This window comes from Corvus cornix, chromosome 2 (genome assembly GCF_000738735.6).
Source record: "Corvus cornix cornix isolate S_Up_H32 chromosome 2, ASM73873v5, whole genome shotgun sequence".
Taxonomy (NCBI): domain Eukaryota; kingdom Metazoa; phylum Chordata; class Aves; order Passeriformes; family Corvidae; genus Corvus; species Corvus cornix.
In genome coordinates, this window is record NC_046333.1 from 110,249,934 (window position 1) to 110,268,425 (window position 18,492).

Genomic DNA, 18,492 nt, shown 5'->3' on the forward strand with positions numbered 1-18,492 from the left:
CTGCACGGGTACACTGATTTGACCTGGCCAAAAATATGGCTTTTCAGTGCTTCCAAAAGCTCGCTGTGTATTTTCATACTCAGTTATTTATAGCTCAGGAATAAGCTTTCCAAATGCAAAATCTATAGCTAAAAAGATGATGGTTATTTTACTGTTGTTATAATCCTATTATGCAAGTCAGCACTGAGTAAGCTCATGGACTCAGGAAACATTTTTCCCCCATGTTTGGAGAAGTACTATTAAAAATTTCATCAGTTCCATCAAAGCAAAAATAATTTTTTCTTTCCAGATGAAGTTTTGCTCTGGTATCTACAAAAATGCCAATTTTTGGACCACTCTCTCAGTTTTTCTTTGGGTTTTAACATTTCAAAGTTCACATTTTACTGAAGCTTAAAATAAATATAATCTGAACCTGGAGAATACCTACACTATTTTATTTTGAAAAGGAAAACATTATCGCCATATTCCTCTGTAAAAATTGGAGTAGAGAGATTTACTGAGACTGACCAAGTTTTCTCAAGTGTTTGGCACAGCTTGGAGCCACCAGGTTTTGGCAGAAGCGTTTTTCTTCCACCAGGTTCCCAGGCAGCTGGATATGGCAGCAGCAGGAGCCAGGCTGCTCTGAGCAGTGGCCACGGGAGGGAGCAGCAGCAGAGCCTCAAACTCAGCAGTGCCACATCCTGGACTCGGAACACTGGACACTCACATCACAGTACCACAGTCTCTGTAGCACATCACTGACAGGGGCCACCCACCCGTGCCCTTCATCCCACTGCTTAATGTCCACCCAGCCAGGGAAATACACAACCTGGCTATGAGGCTATTAACAGAAATCAAAAATGCAAAAGCAAGAATATCTTGCTCATCCCCTTTGTATGTAATTTTTTGGGGATTTGGGTGGGTTTTTTTCTAATGTTAGGTCTTTTTTTTTCTGCAGTTTTAATTTTCCAGAAGTGCTGTGAATTTATGTGAGTATGAAAAGTAGCAGACACCTTTTCCATATGAAAACTACACCATATCTGTACTTACAGGTTATTGGAAGAAACAATGCCTTCACTTCTTAAATAGTGAGCACAGACCTACCACGAATGACCTCAGCCTCCCCTGCAGCAAACCAACCATGATGATTATGAGCTCACCCAGACCTTGTATAAAGCTATCTATCCAGAGATACATTTTCCAGAACACCACCTTGTCCCTTCATCACACCTCCAGGGTGTAGTTGTGAAGGGCTGCACGATTTTGATACTCCTTAATTACAGTTTGAAAAGGCAACAAAAGTTTGTTTGTAGGTCCGAACAGTCAAACTGAGAACGCATACCTGAGAAACACCCTATGGGAATACTTAAATAGTCTGTATTTAAGGAAGAAATGTAGCATTAATACAGATTTTCACATTTGAAGAAGATGTACATGGTCAAACATCAAAATGATAGCAGAGCTGGAGAAGGCCATAAAACTGGGAAGCTACTTCTTCTTACTCACTGGACAATGACACAAGGAACTTACCCTTTGGAATATTGAAGAACAATTTGTTGCGAACAGATTGTCCTCAAAGCCTCTTTGAAGCATCCCATGGGCAGTGTTCATATTAGGATTGCTGTACATGACTCTGTCCACAAATTTTTCTAAGTGCCACCTTATGACCTCAGTTACAAATGCCTGGTTTCCAGGACTTCAGTGGAAATAAATGACTGATAAAATTTATTTGTCTATTAGCAAATTTAGAAGGCAGTAGATACAAGCCTGTTCATCCCCAAACCAACCTAGGACTACAGATAAACCAATTTAATAAAATGACAAGAACAAGAATTTTAAGTTCTAATCAGAGCTGTAACGACAAACCTATCTACGAACTGGGACAATTTGATCTTTTGACATCAACCTTTCCCATCTGAGCAAGAAAAACTCAGAAGAGTTTCAAGTCAAACTAATTTACATTTGTGAAGCAGTTTCTTATGCTGCTTTTATTTAAGTATGATGCAGAAACACTTAAAGACAGTCCAGTCTCCCAAACACACCAGAAGAACCAAATCAAAAAAGAGCATTATGTAGAAATGGCAGCAACTCAACAATCCATACAGTTCATGTCCTGGCTGAGGGGTCACTTCTTCAGGGAGGACAAATAGAAGGTTAATGTACTTCAACAACACTAAACTGTAAACTTCAACAACACTTCAACAACACTACTGTCACCAAGACTTGCACAAGTAAAGAAAATTATCTTCTCCACGCAGAAAATTCTGAGATGGCAGAAAACTTCTAGCACAGAGAGAATTGTTAGGACCTGGTAACGCCACCTGCATGGCCACAGCAGGAGACTAGCACTATTAAAACCAGTTTAATAGTTTACTTCCAAGGTATTTGGAAGTAAACAAGGACCTACCATCTATCTCAACAATTTCTGGAGACCCAGATGCCATGTGTGAAAAATGGAGTGATTTAGGTTGGCAAGGACTTCTGGAAGACAGCTGGTCTAATCCCTGCTCAAAGGTGGCCCAACTTCAAAATCTGGTCAGGCTGCTCAAGGCGCTGTTGAATGGACTTTTAGGTGTCTCCCTGAAGTCATCCTCTCTGGGCACCTATTTGAGCATTTGAACACTCTATTGTGAGGAACTTTTTGCGAATGTTAGTTGGAATCTTGTTCAAAACATCCTGGAAATAGCTGCTTTCTGCAAATGGATTTGTTACACAGCTGCTTGTATTTAATTTTCAAAGGCCAAACAGCATCAGCCTTTCAGAACAGGTGCATGCAGTAGCTAAAAGCCATGTCAGCAGACAAGAGGAACACTTTAATAAATTGAACATAACCTGCAATCCTACAAATAAAGAATGGTTTCAGGTTCTAAAGTTATCTTCCTGCAATTATCATGCTCCTAATGAATGCATTACAAATCCAATATCCCTATACTGGACTTGACAATAATGCCCTCAGATATTAATCTGTGAGTGAGTATATTTTTCTAGCAAGCTTTTGAAAAGTACAGTCATGTTCCTTAATTTCCTCTAGTTCTGAATTCAAATTTTACAGCAATACAGATATGGCAGCATATTTGTGTCTTGAACTTCCTTGGACAATAATTAATTTTTAATAATGAAGCTGCTGTATTCCACACTTAAAATAACTGAAATATAACGAGAACATTACTGGTAATCTGATTGTAATTGCACTGACTGGCCAGTTTTTATAAAATCAATGGGAGTTTTTAAGAATGCTAAATTGCTTGGATTGTTATTTTCAACTGTTGCAAAAATGGCTTAGCACACTGAACAGACTTCTAAAAAACTTTCTGTTTAAAATATTTATGTGCAAAGAACCAAAAAATGAGAGCATAATGTAATAACTGAATTGCCTCAAAATTTCTGTTTGATTGGTTCATGTGCAAGCTTTACATTACCTATTAGTCTGGTATTTAGTGAAACCTGTATTCTCTCTGCTTCCCTTTTAAAAACTTATTTATTTTTTCTACACTTGCATATTTTAAATGGTGCTGTAGCAACAGTCACTTTTATTCTGGGCATTTTTGGGGAATTAAATACTGGTTTGCATTCACAGACCAAAGCACATGCAAGGAATGTCACCGACCTCCAGGAAGTAATCAATTTTCATGAAATGCCCTGTGTTTTAACAGTTATTGCTTAAAAACATTTCTTTTGCAATGAATGGCCCCATATATTTTCACCAAGACACTTCAGAAATTGATATCCCACTAGGACTAAATTAAATTTTTTATTACTATCTAGCTCTATTACAACACTAATTGCTAGTTTTGAGATTGGTACAATCAATCATGCAATTTACATTCCTAGAAATTGTTTTAGATTGAGTATTTTTCCATTTTTTAAACTTTAACAAAGTACCTTCAAGGGTTAATAGTCTAAGTATTAACAGCTTGAGTACATTTACAAGAAAGCTTTTAAATATCACAAACGGAGAGCAGGTTTGTGCAGGTGTTATTTCCTGATTGACTAAAGCACATCTTAGCCTGTGTGGTGGCCATAGGAGCTAGTCCCATCCTTCCCTCCACCCTAGCCATTACAGCCCTGACACCTTCTTGGTGTTTGTGCATTGTAGCCCACTGAATCAATCACCCTGTTGATCTAATTAAAGACAATAGGACAAAACAACCCCTTTGGAGCCAGTGTGAAGACAGACCAGTATTTTATGTCAAAATTTAGATAGATAGATAGATAGATAGATAGATAGATATAAATGGATATACGCAGATAATTTACATTTTCAGTTTCAGGTAACAGTAAACCTGCTATCATACTGTTTGCTGAGCTAAATCTCTGTTAACCATGAAATTGTACAACCAGTGGCATATCCAGCTGTGACTTTTGTGTGGCCAACAGAAGAAGGGCGCATGCTTTGCTTAACAAAATAATAAAACAGATGTGTTAGCTTAAAGTGTGTGCATACAAGCCAGTAAGAATATTGTGTCATGGAATCTCCTTTGTAACATGTTAACTGCAGTTAGGCTCTGTTGCCACTAAGACTTCTAAGACAACTCTAAGGTCAAGAGTAATGATGTACGAGGTCACCAGAGTAATGGTTTTAATAGTGAGATAATGTGAATGTAATGTTTTACCAATTATATAAGATATCCCATGTAGCTATTATTGAATATATGATCACGTGTAGTTCATTAATTCAGCTGTATACTGAAGCTGTGAAGAGAGAAAATAATGCATTCCATGGTTTTATTTCAAGCCCCCTTCCCCAAGATGGACTCTCCTATCCATCATGTCATATCCCCACCAAATCATAAGAGTATTAAAAAACCTGCTTGAAAGTTTACTTGATTTTAATCAACAAAGAGCACTACCTTGCTTGTGTTCCTACACTAACTTCCACAAGCATGCTAACTACAAGCTGCTGTGCTACTGCTGAGGAGCAATCTCACTGCTCCCCCAGCCTCCTGAGGAGGGAAAGTAGAGAGAACGGTACTGATCTCTTCTCCCTGGTATCGAGAGACAGGACACGTGGGAGCGGCTCAAAGCTGTGCCACGGAGATTCAGATTGGACATTGGGAAGCATTTCTTTACTGAGCGGGTGGTCAAACACTGCAACAGGCTTCCTAGGGAGATGGTCAGTTCCCCAAGCCAAATTAAGAGGTATCTGGACAATGCTCTTAATAACATAATTTACTTTTGGTCAGCGCTTAAGTGGTTGGGCAGCTGGACTAGATTATCACTGAAGGTCCCTTACAGCTGAACTATTCCATTCTAAAACTGCCTTGCCTCTGCCTAATTGAGAAGACATCAAGAGAGACCCAGCAAAAAGACTTGGAATATAGGATTACACGCAGCTGAATGATCTCACGTCTAAGGGCTTGCCCACTCCTCCCTCCCTTCACATTGTTCCCACACATTCTTCTTCTGGCCTTCCTACTCCTACCAATTTACCTTGCTCCAACTCCAGTAAGTGTCAGACCTTCTATGGGCCTCTTAAACTCACTGATGGAGCAGAAAAACCACCCAACTTCTTTAGCTGTGTTAGTTCTCTACCACATTAGGAAGTCAGAGTGAACGACAGAGGGCTCTGACAAGCTCCAGTGGGAACACATACCCCGTCTGGCAGCCATGTGCTGTTGAATCACTTCCTATGTCACATGAAAGCACATATTTCTGGCTGCAGCACCACGAGCAGCTGAGCTAACCAAACAACTTCCCATCCCACTTCCTCCCTCCTGAAACCATCCTCTCAAGGACTATCCAGCAAGGACAAAGATGGTATTTAATCCCTTTGATCTTGGGATGAGGTAACTACACTGAAGTAATGAAATTAGCAAAGGGAAATCACTGGCTATGATACGGAATTTTGATATGGAATCTAATTAAAATCCGAGGATGAGCTCATGGAGATTCATCTATGCATAGCCACAGCAGTGACAAGAGCACCATAACTCAGCATGCACAAAGCTGGACTGGAAGCTGTGTTTTAGAAGTACTTCAGAAAACATTCCTCCATCACCATGGGCTTGTCTACATATACACCATGTTCCAGTTTCAGATGACAGTAATTCTACTATCATACTGTGTGCTGAGTTAAATGCAAGAAATTCTGGTTAGAAACATACAGGAACAAGAACATATCTCATGCATTTAAAATGACACATGAACTACCTCCACTAAGAGATCAACCACTGACAGATATATTTACCTCATATATGTCGTTCATCCAGACTGTTATACTTTGAAAACTCTTCAGATTTGTGATGTCATATACGAGAACAAAGCCTTGTGCACCACGGAAATAGCTGGTACTAAGTGTATGGAATCGTTCCTGGCCAGCAGTATCCCTGAAAGAAATTGTAACAAATCACACACACACAACCAAGCAAACAAAAAAGAGATGATCAAACTGCAGAATCGCCAAGAAAGATTATTTCACTTTAAGGAGTATTGTCCAAATTTTAAATTATGTACTCTTAACACGAAAGGAACAAAAAAAATAGGGATGAGAGAAAATCTGGATGCCAGATATAGCAGTAAAAGAAATACACTGGAAATCTATTCTGACTAATTCAGCCCTACTAGGGAAGCTAAGCCAGTGGCTGAAAACAGAGAGTAATGTCAAGCCCACCATTCCTTTTTTATATAAACAATTCAGGTGATTGAAAAAATCAGATGTCAGATGACATCCCCATATTCTGACAACCCCTTTGTAAACTGTGACACAAACAGCAACCTGGTTTAGGTGGAAGACAGGTTTTGGGAAAAAGCCATAAAATACAGACACAGAGATTCCTACACACAATGCCAAAACTTTAGGAAACAAACACAAATGGGATCCCTCAATCTGCCTCAGGAGACATTGGCTACAAAGTACCACACCTGAAACGTTTCTACACTAACACACCAAGCAAGAAGAACAAATGAGATAAGCTCCAAGCTTTGGCCTAGTCCCAGAGACTTGACATCATTTGTGTAAGTGAAACCCGATGGGAAATAAGATAAATAAGGAAGGTGCACGCCCAGTGGAAGCAAAGTCAGATGACATGGGAAGAATACAGAGATGCTGTTTGCCACTGTAGGGAGAAAATTTGTCTGGCCAAAGCTACACTGGAGTTGAAGTTGCCAGAAACCTGGGAGACAGTAAAAAGTTTTTCCAATATATGAATGGCAAAAGGCAGTGTAGAAATAACATCAGCCCGTTCCAGGATGAGGATGGTCACTTCACCAACAGGGACACAGACAAGGCAGAGGTGTTTAACAAATTCTTTGCCTCTGTCTTCAACATGGATGACAGACCAAGGGGTTCTCAGTGCCCTGAGCTGGAGGATCATGGCTGTGAGAATGATCAACTCCCAGTTGACCCTGAAATTGTGTGGGATCTGCTTCTCCAGCTGGATTCCTACAAATCTATGAGGACTAATGGGATTGATCTGAGGATTCTCAAAAAGGTGGCTGATGTCATTGCAAAGCCTTGCTCTGCTTTTGAGTAGTCTTGGGAGTCCTGAGAGGTCCCAGCTGAGTGGAAGCTGGGTAAAGTTGTCACAGTTTTCAGGAAGAGCAAGACCCTGCAAACTACAGGCCTATCAGTCTCACTTCAGTGCCCAGTAAAATAATGAAAAATATTATTCTGGGAGATAGTGAAAAACACCTGGAGGACAACACACTCATCGGTCACAGCCGGCACAACTTCATGAGGGCAAAGTCCTACTTGTTGAACATGATTTCCTTCTATAACATGGTAATCCATCTAGTTGATCTAGGAAAGCCAATAGATATGATCTCGTTGAACTTCAGCAAAGTTTTGATATTGTCTCTCACAGTACCTTCCAGATCAAATGTCCAGCACACAGCTGGATAACCATGGTGAGTGATGGGTGAGCAACTGGCTCACAGGTCAGGCACAAAGGGTTACATCAGCAGTGAATGGGGTGACATCAGGCTGGCATCCAGTCACTAATGGGGTTCTACAGGGCTCCATCCTCAGCCCAGCTCTCTTCAACATCTTCATTATCCACCTGGATGCAGGACTTGAAGTGATAATAAGTAAGTTTGCCAAAGATACTAAATTGGGAGGAGCTGCTGACTCCCTCCAGAGCAGAGAGGCCCTGCAGAGAGCGTTCCACAAATCAGAGGACTGGGCTGTCACCAACTGCGTGAAGTTTAACAAGGGCAAGTGCTGGATTCTGCACCTGGGACAGGGCAGTCCTGGTTGTGTGTACAGACTGGGGAATGAGATGTTGGAAAGCAGGGCTGCAGAAAGGGACCTGGGGGTCCTGGCCACTGGCAAGATGAACACGAGTCAGCAGTGCCCTGGCAGCCAGGAGGGCTGGCCCTGTCCTGGGGGGCATCAGGGACAGCATGGCCAGCTGGAGAAGGGAGGGGATTGTCCTGCTCTGCTCTGCACTGGGACAGCCTCACCTCGAGTGCTGGGGGCAGGTCTGGATGCCACAGTATAAATAAGACATTAAGCTCTTAGAGATCCTCCAAAGGAGGCCCATGAGAACAGGGGAAGCCATACAAGGAGTGGCTGAGGTCACTTGGTTTGTTCAGCCTGGAGAAGAGGAGACTGAAGGGAGACCTTTTTGCAGTCTACAGCTTCCTCAGAAGGGGAATCAGAGGGACAGACACTAATCTCTTCACTCTCAAGAACGGCGATAGGACTTGAGGACATGGCCTGAAGCTGAGTTGGGGGCAGGTAGGCTGGATATCAGGAAAAGGTTCTTCACCCAGAGGGTTTTTGGGCACTGGAACAGGCTCCCCAGGGAAGTGGTCACAGCACCAAGCCTGACAGAGTTCAAGAAGCGTTTGGATAATGTTCTCAGGTACATGGTGTCATTCTTGGTGTCCTGTGCAAGGCCAGAAGTCAGACTCAATGATCCTGATGGGTCCTTCCAACTCAGCACATTCTATGATTCTATGAATTATGCCTTAAGAAAGCTGTAAACAACCCTGTAATACTTTTGTGTTAAAGCCTGAGATGGAATAACTGCAGATCCAACACCGGTCAGATAATTCATGTACAGATTTACTCCTTGAGAAGTGAAATAGTGGTAAATAGAGATAATCTTCTGTATTAGATGTCTGGAGAGCCAGATGTCAGAAGCCCTACATACCCTTTAGAAAAACTAAACCAAACCAAAAAATAGTGTACATTCCCAAAGATTCATCTTACCAAAAGTCATTTCTCCTGGTGACCCTTTTGAACATACATTTGATGGGTAATGAAATGTAACATCTTCTTGCTTTGTCACTTTCCTCCATGTTCCTATATAATTAAATATACTTCATATGGATCATAGATCTGCATTTGTTTGTATGCTGCAAGTTTTATTGTTAAAGCAACCCAGTGAGAATCCTCTTTTTAACTTACATTAGTTACTGAAAAAAATGTACTCTCCTAGGCTAAATTCAAATTTTAAAATGACCTAGTAGGAGCACCTGCACACTATGAAGACACACAATTAAAAGTAGATGAGATTTTTCATGTCATAATGCAATTTAGTTGGCTTTCTTTGTGATACTAATTAAAACTTACCATATTTGAAGCTTCACTCTTGTATCATTAAACATTACTGGCTTTACTTTAAAATCAATGCCTAGAAGAAAAAAGGAAAACCTGTAACATTTCTCATAATAACATGGATTCCCTTTGAAGATTGTTTCTCAGCTCTAGTATCATGCAATTTCAAACAGAAAGTGAAAAGGAACAATACCATAGAAAGAATAACTAGCCAACCATATACATTCAAAATGGAAGATGCAAAAGGAAATTACTCAGTGCTGAAAGCAACTGTGCGCCAATACATTGCACAAATACAATACAAAGCAATGCCAGTACCAAGCAAAGAAGGGGCAGGTCGAAGCAAAGGTGCAGATACTTGAACCTACAAGTAAGCATTACCATGGATCAGCAAGAGATGTGACAGCAGTTTCATGGCATGTGCACAATAGTACATTGTGCAAATATAGTGGGGATTTTCAAGACCATGGCAGATATTATTGGGAAAGTACAAATGCTTACAAAGCTGTCACATGTGCAACACAATTTTTCTGTCCTTATTTCCAAATCCCTAAAGAAAATATCCAGGGTTACATGAGCCCAAGTAGGAATTGGCTGTACTCATTAAATGCAAAGATCAACATACGTGGGATTTAATTCAAAATGAAGAGGGCTGGCTCTACAGCCTAAATCAGATCCAGAAAGCCAATGCTAAAAGCAAGTATTAAAATCAGTGCACAATGTTGTCTCTACATATCCTACAGATCTTTCCTCAAAGATTTTTTTTAATGATTTATAGTGTTTTCCTTTATTAAATCATCAAATTAGTACTTCAAACATGCTGTATGATACCTAGATACCTAGCTGTTGAAATTCCAGTTTTAAAATTATAATCTGCCAGCTATCAGCTGCTATCTTAGGAGTGACATATTTTCACACAGTAAACCAGTTTCCCCTATTGCTTCATTGCTGAAGTTTGAAATACCGTTTGATAATTTCTCTGATTGCTTTTTTCCCCCCACTGAAAAACAATTAGGCTCTTCCTGTCAATTATAGTAAGTGAAGTTAAAGTAATGTGACAGCTGATGATACTATTTGGTCAAAATTCCATAAGAGCAAACTACAGCTACTTAAAATGACAGTGTCTTTTCCCTAGTAGTGTCATTTGAAATAACCAGACAGATTGAAAAATCACAAAAAATTTAAGTTAATACCACTGTTTGGATTTCTGTAAGAACGTGCCAAATTACTTTATCAAAGGAAAGCACCCATGGCAGCAAACCAAAAATGCAACAGAGGAAATGCTCCCTTCCTTTGTACTCACAGATGTATTGTGCACCAAATTTTAACAAGTACACTCTCACATGCACTTTCAATGCTATTAACATTTTTTGTGTGTATGTGGTAAGGGAGTTGAGGTGGATTTTAAAAATTATTATGATAACCATGTCCTTCACTTGATGAATTTTCATTGAAGCTTCAATGAAAAGGAAAGATGAAATAATATAATTGGTATCTGTAATTAATATTACACAAAGCTTCCTTGATGGAATTAATAATGTCAGAAGGAAATGTAATTTAAGTAAAATTTGCTCATGTAAGGTGAAATTCCAATGCAATGGAAAACATTTGTTCCTGAAATTCACATAGTTTTGTTTAATTATCTGTATCATTTTCTACAATTGATGTTGGAGCAGTTGAGAAGGACCGAGTATACACCGGGAGGCTGGAACGTCACTTCCATATGGTGCATTAGGAACACAGCGAAAAAATTATGTTCCAGACAGGGATTCCCAGAACTACAGGAAAAAGTTCTTAGTTGACATACCTTTTAATAATAAATTGCTATAAGCTCTTTTTAAAAAAAATTATTTGTAAAAAGGGAAGCAGAGTGCTGAATCAGACTAAAACTTAATCTAAATTAAAATCAGGCATATTGACTTCTTAAGTCAACTTCAAAATTTATTGACCTAAAAGGTCAATGAATGTTAGTGAAAAAAAGAAGTCAATATGTTCTGCATGCATGAATTGTTCATGTCTTTATATGAAATTTCCAGCAAACTTAGCAAATTGGAAAGACAGAAAAGAAAAATGAGATACACAATGCCAAAGACAGCTCACAGATTTCAGATACTTTTAGTCCTACCTGGTATACAACATGATCAACATAACAAAGCAAGCATTGATTACAGCTCTTGAGATAAATGTTATTGGAATGCAACAGCATGTACTTGTTTCTTTTAAGCTGTCAAATAAAACCAAGAAGGGGGATGCTGAGTGCAAGTTCCAATTCTGGTTGTTATTTCTGACTTTTACAGCCATGAAATTAATTTCTTTTCTTTATATTACAAAGAATAAATAATGCCCATATTAGGACTGAGGCACCTTAAAGACAGTTAGGTCTAAAAAGCATAAAAATACTCAGCCACGGGGTAATTCAGCTTTGAAATGGCCCTCTCTTCCCTCCCTTTGGCCCTCTGCAGAAGTCCTCTTCAAAGAGGCCTTTTGCAGCTGGCCTGGAAAATTACAGCACACTTTTCACCCAGAGCTGGTGGGTTCCTGATAGAAAATGCTCAAAAGCATATGTCTATCAGGAGCAAATGCAAGTTTGAGTAGCTTAGCAGGATGCAAGTGTGAAAGCATGGACAGAGGGTGGTGAATGCCCCGTGCAGGTTCTACCCAGCCCACTGCCCGTCATACAGCATCTTCAACTCCAGAAACAGGGAAGCAGTTCCTATCAGCTCCTGTGCCAAACTGGGCAAGACCCCAGTGAGATGTTGTGGGTTGAGTTTCCACTGTTACTCCTACCCATACACAACCCCTTCTAGTTGTTGGTGCATTACTTTCATCATTGAATCAACAGATTCTTTTCTGAACATGTCAAGAAACGTCAGAAGCAGAGCGGTATCTGAGCAGTCACAAGTACTGATAATTCCTGGTTTGCTAGGGATGTTTATTAGGAAAGTAAGAGTGACATGAAAACCCAGTTTTGTTTAAAAGAATTAGTTAAGAGGTGGGTTGCTACTGGTGTTGTTAACACAGGGCACACTTACCTTCACTATGGTTCATTTTTGTTGATTACTTCATTCCCTTCTAAAGTAAATCTCAGGGAATCTACATAGGCTTTTTAATCCTAATGTTGAAGTTGTACCACTTTCAACTATGACAGATTTGGGAGGACTCACAGCTCTTTAGAAATGTTTCTCACAGAAAACACGTGCTATGGGACCACAGCCACCATAATACAGCAAAATAACCTCACAGCCTGTGAGATCACAATTCTGTTCACTGGTATACAAGGAGGTTTTTTTGTTCATAAACCTTCTCTATGACCTTATATGCAATGTCATTGTTTAAACAAAAACATTTATTCTTTACAGTATATTCATAATACAATGCATCCACCTTATGATGTGTATAAGTTTAATTAGAAAACTATAACTGCTTATAACTTATCCAAAAGGAGGAAGGGCACTTAGCCTTGAGTATTTAACTGCTGCATTAAAAGCTTTCAATGAAAATTTAGTGTGGATGTATTTTCTGCATTTTCTCACAAAATACGTAATTTTAGAAAAGATCACTACTCCTGGAGCCTACTACAAAATGCTTGTTCAGTTTTTTTCCCCTGCAATAACACTAGGATATTTCGTAGTAACAAAAGTCTGTGATTCATGATGACATAGCAATGAGACTTTCAACAACCTTTTAACTTCTGTGCCCATGACCCTTTGCCATCAAGGAAGGTGATGGCACATGATTTCCCTGAGTCAGGGAACTCAGGAAGTTGCAAGACTGCACCGCCAGGATAATCTTCCCTCCGCTCAAATCACCATTTCAACTGGACAGGCAAGGTGAAAAATAACCTAACAGCACATGAGCATTTAATATGCTGTACAACAGGAAGGTTTCATTTGACTGAGCTTGTATGAAACAGACACCCAGATAAAAACAGTTACTTGTTCTGATCGTGTCAGTTATCTGTTTGGCGGTGTTAATGAGGGAGAAGACATCACAAACACAGAACACTATATTGTGTCTCCTTTCTTTACACCACTAGGAGCCACAGCCTCCAGAGCACCCTCTCCATTGCAGCTATCTCCATGAAGAAGGAATCTTCCACTTCCAACATTACTCTTTTGGAAGACACCACTCATAATCCCACCTGTTTTCAAAGTCTAATACACGTGGTAAAATGGAATTAAATGGAACACAGTATTTCAGAAATAACTTTAAAAACACATTCAGGTAACAAATACCATGTTTGGATTATTTCTTTACATTTCAGATAAATATTTTTTTAAAAAGTTTTTAAATATCTCAATAATAGGTGTCACCAATAAAAATAAACGGATTAATCTTAGTCCATAAACTGCCATAAAAACTCTATTATCTTCACTATTCCTTGAAATAGTTCAAGTCACAACTTGGGAAATATATTCTTAATATCATCACCATATAAAAGTTTTTTGAGTCTGCAGTGGTCTGAATCAGGAGTAAAATAAATTATGTCTCAAAATAATAACTTCATGGTCAGGAATCTCAATGTAAAGCACATCAACAAAGCTGTTGTTTATTTTTATAGCCATTCTTTGGGCTTTCTTGCTAAGCCTGGCAACAAGTTGCCTATTATTAGGATCAATTTCCTGACTTTACTGTTAGTTGTGCTCTTCCCTCTTCGTCTGTGCTGGTTTCAGAAACTGCTTTGCAAGAAAGGGCAAGAAAAAAAAAGTAGTTAAAGTTCAGCCATTCTTATGTGGACAGGTCAAGTCATCTCAAGTACATTAAGTATTCCCTGGACCAACTACTGCCACAGCTACTGTCTGGTATTTAATTCTGTTATGCCAACTCCTCCCACACTGAAAGATGTGTAAAAGGACCATGCATATTCCAAATGCAGGAATACACAATTTCCTGACATAATTTAGTTTTCTCTTTAAAATAAAATAAAATAAAATAAAATAAAATAAAATATTCTAAAACTCTAAAATATTCACAAACTCGAAAAAATTTAAATTTCCGAATGAAAATTTGTAAAAATCTCCACAGCAAAATCTCCAAAAGCACCGCACTCACATAACATATTTTCATGCCAGAGACAAGGTTTTCAGCATGTGGACAGTCACCCTGCCACTCCCCGTGGCACTGCACTCCTGCAGCGCCAAGGCAGTGAGGAGTTCCCCACCACCCCACATCTGCAGTGTGTGCTGCCAGCGCAGAACTGCACGGTCTGGCAGGGTTAATTATTTCCATCATAGCAACAGCTCTGCTTTAATTGTCATGCACACCGCTAACTACAGTAGAAGATACCTTTATACCATTAAAATGATAAAGTTTAAGCCCTTTCTAGCCTGAAATATTGATGAACTGGGCATTTTACTGACATCTGACAACTCCTTGAGGTTGGTACCTGAAAGGAGGCTGTAGCCAGGTGGGGATCGGCCTCTTCTCCCAAGTGACACACACAAGTGACAGGACAAGAAGAATGAGAAGGTTTAGGCTGGACATTACAAAGAATTTCTTCCCAGAAAGGGTTATTAGACATTGGCATGGACTGCCCAAGGAGGCGGTGGAGTCACCCTGGAGGCGTTTAAGACTGGACACGGCACTTAGTGCATGGTCTGTTTGACATGGCCGTGTTTGGTCACAGGCTGGACTCGATGATCTCAGAGGTCATTTCCAACCTAGCTGATCTGGGATTCTGTATTGTTTTATCTGCACCTGCAGTGATGTATGGCACCAGGGCTTCAGTAGGCAATAAGAAACAGTGAGAAACAAGTCTTCACAAGCTTACAACAGGAGTAGGTTCCCAATGCCCAGACGAACAGCAAGGACAGTGTAACAAGCCAGCACTTTGCAGAGGCTCCGGAGCCAGTGTGACATGTGTCCTGAGACTCCGGCAGAGGTTTAAACTGCTGGACGCGGCTGCACACACGCTCAGCTCAGCGCAGGGAGGTCTGACATGGCCAGACCGGCGCTGTCAGCGCGGCACTGCCGGGCTGGGCGATGTCAGACCTCCCTGCGCTGAGCTGAGCGTGTGTGAGCCGCGGGCACCGGGGAGCGGAGGGAGAGGAGCGGCAGCCAGGCGGGCGGAGGCGCACGGAGCCGGCGGGCACTCACCGATCGTGGCCATGTAGGAGGCGGCGGGAGAGCCGGCGGGCTCCGTGTACCTGCGCACGATGGAGGTCTTTCCCACGCAGGACTCTCCGGCCATCACGATTTTCACCAGCAGCGGCCGCGGCTCCGCCGCGCCGCCCAGCCCCGCTCCCAGCCCCGCCATGGCGGGCGCCGAGTGGCGGCCGGGCCGGGCCGAGCTGCGCCGGGGCGGGGCGGGAGCGGGCCCGGAGCTTCCTCAGCGCCGCGCCAGCCAGTGCCCGGAGCCGGCGTTGTGAAATTATGCAAAGATACACGTGTTTTTTCAAGAAGTTTCATCACCGGGGAGAAAGCGGGGAACTTTTACAACCCCCATGACGCTCCCCCCGTGAAGTACAGAAATAAACAGTCTGGTTTCACATTGCTTCCTAGCGTTAAGTCAGAGGCAGAGGAAACAGGTTTTAAGAATTTCCTCTTTTAATTTGTTGTTATCTGACAGTCAAAGTGACCTGTAACACACACACACACACAAAAGCCCCCCTAAACAACAACAACAAAATATCTGCAGTTTAGGCTTAATATATGTCTGGGTGGTTTTACCCACATTGTCCAAATTATAAGGCCCATAGCCATTTGCCAGTGTGCACATGGAACTCATCCAGTGTCATAAATTTAGGAACAGGATATATTTGAATGAAAAGTGCTAATGTACGTTTGCAAATACTTGCGTCTATCTAGGCCTGCAATGACTTCCCACGGGATTTGACATTGTCACCTTCAACCCTCCAAGCAACAACCTGATCAGTCTATGTATGAGATGTAGATGTGACATGCTTGCTTTTTGTGGAGGACAATTTTTGACTCTGTGAGCTCCACCTAGCATGAATCAGGATTACAGAATCAGGATCATCAAGGTTGGAAGAGGCCTTTGGGATCATCCAGTCCTACCGTCAACCCAGCACTGCCAGTGTAACCCCTAAATCACTAAACCGTGTCACCAGCACCAGATCCAGATCTTCATAAACACTTCTAGGGATGGTGACTCCGCAAATGTCCTCTTACCAGAGGCCAAGTATTATTTCAGGCTTATGTCCCCTTCACCCCTCACACCAACCTGCATCTCAGCTTGCCAGTATTGGACTTGGTAACCTTTAGCACTTTGTGATTGAAAATCTCCAAAAGATGTCAGAAGCTTGTTTCTCACTCAATGCAATTTCCTTCATTGCTGGAAAAATGAGAATTTCTGCTGCAAGCTGAGAAATAATGAGTAGGAAACAACAGATGTAATCAACTACTGAGTTAGGTGGGCTTTTTAGGAGTGACCTCTGAGATGTGACTGTGTACAAAACCCAGCACTAGAAAAGAAGGCATCAGTTAAAGTGTTTCCATTAGGGACAGAGTAAGGTTGTGTATTGATGAGTCTGAATACATTCTTGAGCAACTGTTGGTGGAAAAAGTTTAGCCCACAGGATACTTTCAGGTGACACATCACAGTTTGAAGGCGTTTTGTCAGCCTGGCCTGTACAATAAAGCAGCAGGCATGTGGCTTGCTTAGTTTGACAAAATAAAGGCTAGGAGGGAATATGGTTACTCTTTGCCAGGTATTCAACTGTAAGAAGGCAAAAAAAGCTGTGTAAAATAAATAATAATATCGTGAATAGATACACATCGACCATGAATATGGCTAAGCCAAAATTTGTGGGGGTTCTAATGATATTTCAGAAAACTCTTGCAATTGAGGTAATTGGGAGAAAATTCTAAATAAAGGCAAAACAAGAAGAACTTCTTAGGGGGCCTGTAACTGCCTGCAATAGGGAAGGACTGGATTTCATAAACCAGAACGCTTCCTACAAGAAAGATCCCCTGCTATCTCAGCAGCCCCATGAAGTTCTGCTTTCCCATGCAGAAATTTGAAGTTACCATTGGTTTTCCCAGATCCGAGGGAAGAAGGGGGTGCTGGCATCTTCTGGTAGTTCTCATGGGTCAGAGGCGATGGTGCATATGGGCATGTCTAACACAGATAATGTAACATCTGCAGGCACAGACGAGTGTCTCCAGCCAGATGTGCATCAGTCCTGCTCCGGTCCCTCCGTCAGGGCGGCTGCTGGAGCGAGGACAATGGTGCTGTGTCCTGTGGATGGGTGCTGTAGCACGGGTTGGACAGATGCATGCATGTGGGTAGCACGCTGCTTAATAGATACACCATAAGGCTTTGTCTTTGCTGTGGAGCCTTCTCCCATTGTCTGCTCTGAGGCTGTCCTTCTCAAAATAGGTTTCTTCAAATGCAAGCAGTGCTGCAGCTGCCTGCAGCAGTTAGATTTACGTGTTAGCTTGGACTGGTGGTGTTAAGAAGGATGCTGCATTAGCTCAGTCTTTACCCTCTGCTGTCTGTCAGGCCAACCAATTTAAATAAAAAGGCTCTCCATAGCATTTTGTACATTCGAGTGTTGATTTATGAGCCATGGGCAAGGTAGGATTCTAGCCAAATTCCTACTGAGATTCCAAATACCCGGGGTTACTGCTGCTCTCAGTGAGTTACATGATCACTTTTCCTCATATTCCTATCCACAAGGGGACACTCTTTCCATCTCTTACCACCGACTAAAACCATTTAAAAGTTAGCTCCTTGAAAAACTACCATTCAATGAATGAATTTTTTTTTAATGTATGTTTCATGCTTTAGAAAAAAGTTCCAGATCTTTGTAAACTGTATGATATTACTGTACTTACAGAGCTAATCATAAGCAAAGTTAGTTTAATGAAGCTAATGACTTGAAAATAATGACTGTGGCTACAAAATAATTGGTGCAAGGCACAAAATGAAGTTTTCATTATGCTTATTGGGACATCCTTGGAAAAGGGTGTATTTTCTTCTCATTCAGCTTTTTTGATTGTTTAAATCCATTTCTTGACTCTATCCAAAAATGTGATGAACAGTACTA

The 18,492-nt window shown here is 41.1% G+C and overlaps 1 protein-coding gene across 2 annotated transcripts in view; it reads right to left on the reverse strand.

Moving 5' to 3' along the window:
• LOC104690435 (ras-related protein Rab-10-like) overlaps nt 1-15,751 on the reverse strand; it is a 33,277-nt gene extending 17,526 nt beyond the window's left edge. For both annotated transcript variants that reach the window (XM_039549935.1, XM_039549934.1), the window contains exons 1-3: nt 15,578-15,751; nt 9,497-9,557; nt 6,167-6,305 (exon numbers count right to left, since the gene is read on the reverse strand). In XM_039549935.1, the coding sequence (XP_039405869.1) occupies nt 6,167-6,305; nt 9,497-9,557; nt 15,578-15,737 (360 nt within the window). In that variant the 5' untranslated portion in view covers nt 15,738-15,751. The remainder of the gene's footprint in view (nt 1-6,166; nt 6,306-9,496; nt 9,558-15,577) is intronic.
• Nucleotides 15,752-18,492: the final 2,741 nt, after the last annotated feature.